Raw genomic sequence first — 8,071 nt, forward strand, 5'->3', positions numbered from 1 at the left:
CATACAAAGCTCTATTGGATTTTTAATCGTTTGATTTTTATAAGAAGTTTTTCTTCTTTCCCTTTTTTCATATTCCTGATTTCGTTTGTAACAAATTATCGCTAGCCTAAATTTACAACGTTTCTGTTCATTAGCGCAAGGTATTAACGTAAAATATAGATCATCTGGTTGAGTATCTGCAGTCATTAAACGGATCGGCATCACATCGTAATACTTTGACAAAAGAAAATAAATAGTAAAAACATGAAATCAAATTGGAACGCGGGTACGTTTTAACCCATTATTATTAACACTTTTTCAACAAACGTTCCTTTATTTGACGTAATCGAGAAAATCATTCCGTTGCTTAAGTTAGAATGCAATTGAAACTTACGTGAAAGCAGATAATTAAACGACAAACACACTTCTATCATACAGCAACTATTAACTAAAATTTTATTGTACGTGCCTACTATAAAAGATGATTTCTCAAAAAATTGTCTCGCTTTTTATTTGTTTATGGAAAGCAAATAATCAGACGGGCTAATCGTACATGAGAAGTTTTTCTTTCGCTTTTAATGTTCAGATATTTAGCAAAAGCGGCTGAATACAAAAGCGAAAACTGACTTTCAGCCGGATGATTACCGTGCAAGCTTTCAAATTAATACTTTTTTTGCAATAATGAAGCGCAAGCTAATGCATTGCAAGCATTGCATCTTTGGAACAATACATGATGTAAACGCTTTTTTCTATTATATATTTAAAATATCTTTCACTTTTTTCATTTTGTGAAAGATTGTTTTTCCTCGCGGGTGAGAAATTGGTTATAAATATTTGTTTTTGAAAGAAGTATACGCGAAAGATTGGCTTCGGTTTTGCTTTTTAAATAGTATCAAGGAAAAAAGTCGTTACACTTGTCGCATCACGAAATCTTATGGTCCTAAGGCAACGTTTCGTGGAATTAGTCCATCACTGAATTTTTCATATGTCAAAAGTGAACCCGTTTTCTTGTGATCAACGCTTTCGATCCAAATATTTTGGAGCTTAAAAATGTACTTAAGTCTGACCGATAAAATGGCAAGGGTATTTTTGAACATGTATTATCTCCACGATGCTAAGCTAATGTCAGGAGTCTTTGTATTCCCAATCCATATTGGGATTGATGGTGATAAGAGATCTCATTCGCCCTCTCTTCCAGTCAGGCGATCCATTCACCGTATAGGGCCATCAAAGCCGCTATCTCTGGAATCAGTCAACCCGTCTCTTAACGGGTCAGACTACAATAACAATAATCTCTTCACCATACCCAAATGCATTCTCTTAGTTCTCTTATTATAATTATTATGAACGATACTTTTCTTCCGAATGTCCTTTATCAACAAACGAACCTCTTGAGAGGACGCGAGACTATTCTATAGCAGACATGATTCCCAAAACTCGCCTTTCTCTCCGAACACAAGAGACTCTTGACACCTTAACTGTATTTATATTGCTGCCTCAATTTCTTTAGTTACTTAACAGTTATCTAGTTACCCGACACCTTTTTAAATCATATCTCATCACACCATGGTAAGGAAATAAATAAGTAAATAAACGTTTTTGAAATAAGAGAGAGATTGCTTTCTGGTTCTCGTTGCGGCAGTGCGAAGAGTGTGAAATGACTGCTAACGCCAAGGATAGTTTTTAGCGAGAAATTGAATTTTTATCTATCAAGTTATTTAAGGTACACGTAAAGTAATTTAAATTCACAACATTTGGCCTGAGCTAAAAATCAAAGTCGAATCGAATCTTTTGCTTGATACTTGCTCTACGGTCTGCCATTGCATCCACCTCTGCTGATTGCACCTAATTTGTTAGGACAATGAGACTGTATTTTCTGAGATACGCTCTCTTTCGCTATGTGGGAAAATTTCAATTATTCGCGTAGGTTTCTGCGAAAGGTTATCGAAACGAAGAAATTCAAGGCAATGGGAAAAAATATCATGCGCACAAGCACACACGCGGACACTTATAGTATATATTTATATATATATATATATATATATATATACGCTGTTCCCTGATATTCCTAACGCAGCGATTGTTGTGTGGCCCTCGTACCAATGATGACAATGGAAATTTTTACAAGAGAATGGAGAATAAAATATATATACATGTGTATGTATGCATAAGTAAATAAATGAAATGATACAAATAAAAGCAGCTTCCAAATGCCTACATATATATGCAATGCCACTTTGATAGCAAGTTTTATTTGATAAAATCGCTGCTCAAGATAATCGCTATGGCGTTGCTATTTACTTATAATGCATTTAATCTCTATAAACATGAGGAGATATTGTATAGCAGAAGTAGCTATTTAAGCAGAAGTTTTGAATATATTGAGAAGCGGCGCTTGTCTATTCAATACCATTTAGACAAACGAGTTTTTTAGTTTCCTAGATCAACAGCTAAATAGTCGTCTACGGAAAGGAGGAAAGCAATGATTTCAACGAAAAGTACTTACAATGATAAGGAGAAAATTTGGCGTGGTCTAGACGCGCCTTTATTGTATGGTCCAAATTCTTCGCTTGGATCGGCACTATTGGAAGCGCTCATGAAAGATCCCAATCACATAACGCAGGTGAATCATATGGATGGATAAGATTTAATGAAATATTTGTATAATGAATGCGTTTTCTTATTCGCCTAGATATGTCACCCGAGCGGAAAAACGTATACGAATGGTGAAATCGCTAGTTTAACGATACGTGTTGCACAGCATTTCCAGAAATTAAATTTTAAGCAGAGAGATATCGTTGGCGTTTGTGCGGTTAATAGCGATTTTATAGCTCCTTTAGTTTTTGGAGCATGGGCGACTGGCTTGATCATCAATACGATGGATATCAGTTTCGATAGGGACGGTCTTAGACATGCTTTTTTAATTACGAAGCCGAAAATCATGTTCTGCGACGGCGTAATATATCCCGTGATAAAGGAAATCTTTGAGGAGTGCAATCTTACCAAAGCCATTTACACGGTCAAGGACCATATTGAAGGTGTTCCAAATATAAATGAATTTCTTAATTGCGTTGGTGAAGAAGAAAAATTCAAGTAATTAAAATAGTAGCAATAGCAATTCCAGCTAAATATGATCTTAACGGCGTAACATTTGTCGTTACTTTTCAGTGTACCGACATTGCCAATGGGTGGCAACGAAGTGGCCGTAATATTGTATTCATCAGGCACTACGGGTTTGCCAAAAGGCGTCTGTTTGTCGCATGTCAATCTTTTAAACAGAATGATCTTGTAAGCATGATTACTATTTATATTTATACTCATCACTAGATTCATTTGTCATGCGGGAAGTGGTCGGAAAAGTCGGCGGATCTGAACCATTTTCAACAGCGCTCATCACCGGGGAAAAAGACACGTAGTAGTAGTAGTGTACCAAATTTCGTTAAACTATCTCCAAAAATTGCGACGTGTAGTATGAAGATACGACAACAAGAGGGACAGACGGATAGACAGACTTTAATCGATTCAGAAATTGATTTGGAATTGGTAGTTATAATGAAAAGTGGGCATTTCAAAACTTGTATCACAAGGTGTGTAGAGTGTAAAAAAAGCAAAAAAAGTGAAACGGCCTAAATTGACTACTTTTACTGTTCGTTATTAATGGTTCGAGGTGGTGGGTATATCCAACAATCGAATTAAAGTATGAGTAACTTTTTTATTTCTTTTGTTTAGTAAATTAGAGCCAAATGATAGGATAATCTGCTTCAGTACACTGTATTGGTTGTCAGGTATAGTAGTTGCTATTGGCGTCACAACGGCTGGCGGCACCAGGATCATATCGGAGAATGCTTATAGTCCCGAGAGTTTTTTCGAAATAATTGAACGATACAAAGCAACTATCATGTTCACACCGCCGTCTCAATTAGCTCAAGCATTGGGTTCACCGAGACTTCAAGAAACTGATTTATCTAATTTGCGCACTTATTTGTGTGGCGGAAGCATGGTTTCGTATTCTCTCGTTGTTAAATTAAAACGTTACGCGCCAAAACTCTTATTTATAAACGGTTACGGGATGAGCGAAGCATCGGGAGCTTGCACCTATGGCGAAATGAAAGCGGAAAATGACGTTGGCGAAGTTGCTGCAAATATTGAATTGAAAATAGTTGACGATAACAATCTGGCTTTGGGTCCTGGGAGACTGGGTGAACTGCACATACGCACAAAGTTTCCTTGGCATGGTTATTATAAAAATCCTGAAGCAACCGCTGCTACATACGATTCAGAGGGTTGGATACATAGTGGCGATATCGGATACGTTGACGAAAACGGTAGGGTATACCTACTCGACCGTAAAAAGGACATAGTGAAGTATAATAATTTTCATTTCTATCCAACGGAAATTGAAAATATCATAAGCACAATACCGGACGTAGTTGAGGTTTGCGTATGTGGCATTCCCGATATCTCTTGCGGCCATTTACCCGCTGCTGCCATAGTTAAGAAACCAAATAGTACACTTACAGAGGATGACGTTTACGATTATGTTGCCAGCAAGATGGCACATTTTAAGCATCTAAGAGGTGGCATTTACTTTTTAGATAGTCTACCAAAAACTCCCTCCGGGAAAAATATTCGCCGCGAGGTAAATGACATTTGTGTAAATAAACGAAACCAATTATTAAAAAAACCTTAAGTGCGCTTCTAAATGATTGTACACATATGGATATATGATTCATTTAATAAAATATATATATGCAAATTGTATTGCTATTTTATACATATATTTAATATATACATGTACATAAGTAAGTAATTTTGCCTATGAGAGGCTAAGAATAAACTTCAAAGAAACGTCTGTCCATCATTCCTTCCTATTTCTCGTGAGATCATGTATAACTTCTTTTCTACGAAACTATCCTTTATCTATTATTATCTCCATGAATTAATTTATTTTATATTTTACCAAAGTTCACATTGTAACACTTGTAACGATCTAGCTTTACGTGAGCCAACACTTCCTTGTATTCCGGTAAGCGGCAACTCGATGCTTCTACAAAAAAATGCACAATCTTTTCCGTTGTACCCGATTGCAATTCACCTACTCAGCTTTCTATGGAATTGGTCACGATTTGGACAATGATTGGCATATGATTTGGAAAATGAATAAACTTTTCAAAGAAGCGATTTTCTACATAGGAAAGAGTCAAATAATATAATCCATGCGTAAGCCAACACAATAGGGGAAAAAGGCAAGGCTAGAGAATAAAATTAGCGAGAGAGAGAGAGAGAGAGAGAAAGAGCACATGCTTCCTTAGAATATAAGCAGTAATCAAGTGCACCAACAAAATTCCAAAACGCGACATTTAGAATATAGACAAATAAACAAGAAAAACGATGATCTCAAACAAAAATTCAACCAATCAAAACGAACCCTCTAAAATGTAAACAAAACGTCAACTAATCAAAACGAAATATCCACAAAATATTCAAGAATTTCACGCTTGCAATTGTTTTCCTCACCACTTTACTTGTGACAGGTTTTATCATTTTCTGAAAACTGATCAACTGCCTGAAAACAGTGAAACAACTAGGTATTTCATCGTGTAATGGGAAGCTTTGGACGCAAACCAACCTTTACACAGAGATATTAGACACAAACCACGCGAAAATGCTTATTTATTTTTTAATTTTGTCATAGAAGAACTGCCAACACAAATGAAATTAATAAAAAGACACGTTCGAACAGAAATATCTTAAAAGTATTGACAGTAAAATAGGGGCAACTAAAAAATTTGGACTTACATTTATAATGTTATTGCAATTTAAATTATTTGGAAATGTTGATTTTAAAGTTTTTACATGTTTTGAATTAATTTCATTGATTATTGCCATACAGGTATTTCCCAAAGTTTGTCTGAAAAATCACTATTATATTGCAATGGTTGGGACAACTCTAATTTTACCGCGAAGAGCACACATTTTGCATTTCGTAACTTTTTATAAGATTTCAATTATAATTAATTTTTGTATTGTATTGTACGATGGAAAGCGGATACACGTTCGAACATTTTGGATTTTCACCAAATCAGATTTCTTTAGAAAGTATGTAGCCACTTTTTGCTATTCCTGTGATAATAAATCCACACTTCTTTTCGTTTAGGACGATGTTTTGTGGAGAAATGTGTGGATATATTATTGGATAATATTATAAAGCGTTTGGTAAACTCGGAAGAGAGGAACAATTTATTGGCTAAAGAAAAAGATTGTGTGATTAAAAGTATTTTGAAGTCTATGGAAAGTCATTTATCCAAAATTAATGATTTTGATAGTAAGTTATTTTCGGTACCTGAATATGTGTTGTTACCGCGCGATTGGGATCACATGAAAGAAAACACGGAACGAGATGAAGAAAAACAAGAACAAAAAGTGGAAGAATTAAAGCAAAAATTCCTCCAGGTAAGTAAATTGATTTACATGCGTAAGGAGTTTAATAAACTTGTCATAACACTGAGTGCAGAATTCTTTTATGTTGGCTTCATTAAAATTGGAGAATGCAAAATATGATGCGCTGAAAGATATATACGCTGATGAAATGGGTGCTCAAGATGAGTTAAAGCAAATGTTGCATAAACACGACAATGAAATTTCATGTGAGCTTATACAGACTATTAAAACTATGCTTAGAAAAAATACTATGATAAATATGCCTGAAGAGAGTAATTAATACTTTGAAAATAAATCGTAGTTTTCCTTAACAAATTCTGAGCACTTTAAACCTGGTAAGCATAACATGATATCGTTTGCAAAAAAAAAAGTTTCAATATTATAATAAACAAAAGAAACAGGTCTCTCTTTTTTTAACCAAAGCAAAAATCTACAATACTGTGCAGTGCATTGGATGATTACATTAAAAACTTCGGCAACAGAAAAGCCTTAAAACGCAACGTTTGCGTGCTTGATTAAACTGAAATTATATGGCCTGCGTTTGTTTATACAAGCATTGTTGAAGTTGATAGAGTAAAAAATTTTCTTCACGTATGTTTTTTGCAAATTATTTAGTCTGGCTTAACTTCTAATTATTATTATTTTTATTGTTTCTATTATGTAGTTCAATTTATAATTTTATTTAATTTTGGCGTCTTTCTCGTTGCTTTTCATAACGTAGAAAATCATATGGTTTTATTTTGTTTTTATAGACCAAATGAGTGTGTGCATTGTGTTTTGCTTGTCAACAACTAAGCGCACACGAATCTTAAAAGTTTAAAAAAAACTTGTGTTCTCGCGTAATGCGACAGAAGCTCGATATTTAAATACGATCAATTTTGTTTTGACAGTTAATGAGCAACACATAACGCAACTTGTGCTCGCGCAAAAAATCCATCAATGCAAACAATACATGAATGATTAGAAAATTAATGTAAAAGCGGATTAAATTTTTGTTTGATTATTAAAATAAAGGATGAAGAAAATTGATTTCAAAAAAAGGAGCATGGATGAGGATTTGACTAGCGCAATAAAACAAAGCGAAAGAATTGCTTAAATGCTTTCCTTTCACAAATATATTTAAAACTGAAAATAAATCGCCTTTGTTACCTGCTTTTCATTTCCTATAGATTGATATAGGATTTAAACCAACATTTTAAATTGTATAATATAAAAAGTTTTTAAATCAGTATAAAAGAAACATAAATTAGATAAATAATTTTTAAGTTGAAAATAAATGGTCTTTATTTCTTGTGTCTGTTTTCACTTTGTTTTATTTACCTATAGACATGCATAATCGTATGATGCGCCAATTCCCACAAAGTGTCATTAAAAGTCGGCAAAGTTTCCTCCATCCCGTTTCGAAAATAAGAATGACGCACCATTGTGTTGAAGCGGAATATATATAAGTCCGTGTTGTCTATTTTGACTATTCTGATTTTACAGGGTTAATTCATTTATTATTGGCAATGTGACATATTATCAGCATTTCAAATGAAAAAACATTCTAAATGGAATTTGATTGTAAATTGAATTGCATACGAGTTTTTTATTTTGGGCACATAACGATTTCCACTGCAATTAAGGAAAGTTATACAATTTTTGGTATTTC

The 8,071-nt window shown here is 34.1% G+C and overlaps 2 protein-coding genes across 3 annotated transcripts; both read left to right on the forward strand.

The window, feature by feature from the left end:
- Positions 1 to 166: 166 nt before the first annotated feature.
- LOC119643567 (probable 4-coumarate--CoA ligase 3) lies at positions 167 to 4,699 on the forward strand. Of its 2 annotated transcripts, XM_038042955.1 has the most exons (5): positions 167 to 265; positions 2,414 to 2,602; positions 2,672 to 3,072; positions 3,148 to 3,267; positions 3,709 to 4,699. In XM_038042955.1, exons 2-5 carry the CDS (start codon positions 2,462 to 2,464, stop codon positions 4,667 to 4,669), a joined length of 1,623 nt encoding a protein of 540 aa, XP_037898883.1. In that variant the 5' UTR covers positions 167 to 265; positions 2,414 to 2,461; the 3' UTR covers positions 4,670 to 4,699. The 2 variants fall into 2 exon arrangements, with proteins under 2 accessions (XP_037898883.1, XP_037898887.1); XM_038042959.1 differs by lacking the exon at positions 167 to 265 and having other exon boundaries at positions 2,203 to 2,602.
- A 1,318-nt stretch (positions 4,700 to 6,017) lies between these two features.
- On the forward strand, positions 6,018 to 6,905 carry LOC119644572. Its single transcript, XM_038044204.1, has 4 exons — positions 6,018 to 6,078; positions 6,137 to 6,432; positions 6,494 to 6,755; positions 6,822 to 6,905. Exons 1-3 carry the CDS (start codon positions 6,018 to 6,020, stop codon positions 6,698 to 6,700), a joined length of 564 nt encoding a protein of 187 aa, XP_037900132.1. The 3' UTR covers positions 6,701 to 6,755; positions 6,822 to 6,905.
- The last annotated feature ends 1,166 nt before the right edge of the window (positions 6,906 to 8,071 follow it).

Source organism: Glossina fuscipes, unplaced genomic scaffold (assembly GCF_014805625.2).
Source record: "Glossina fuscipes isolate IAEA_lab_2018 unplaced genomic scaffold, Yale_Gfus_2 0, whole genome shotgun sequence".
Lineage (NCBI taxonomy): Eukaryota > Metazoa > Arthropoda > Insecta > Diptera > Glossinidae > Glossina > Glossina fuscipes.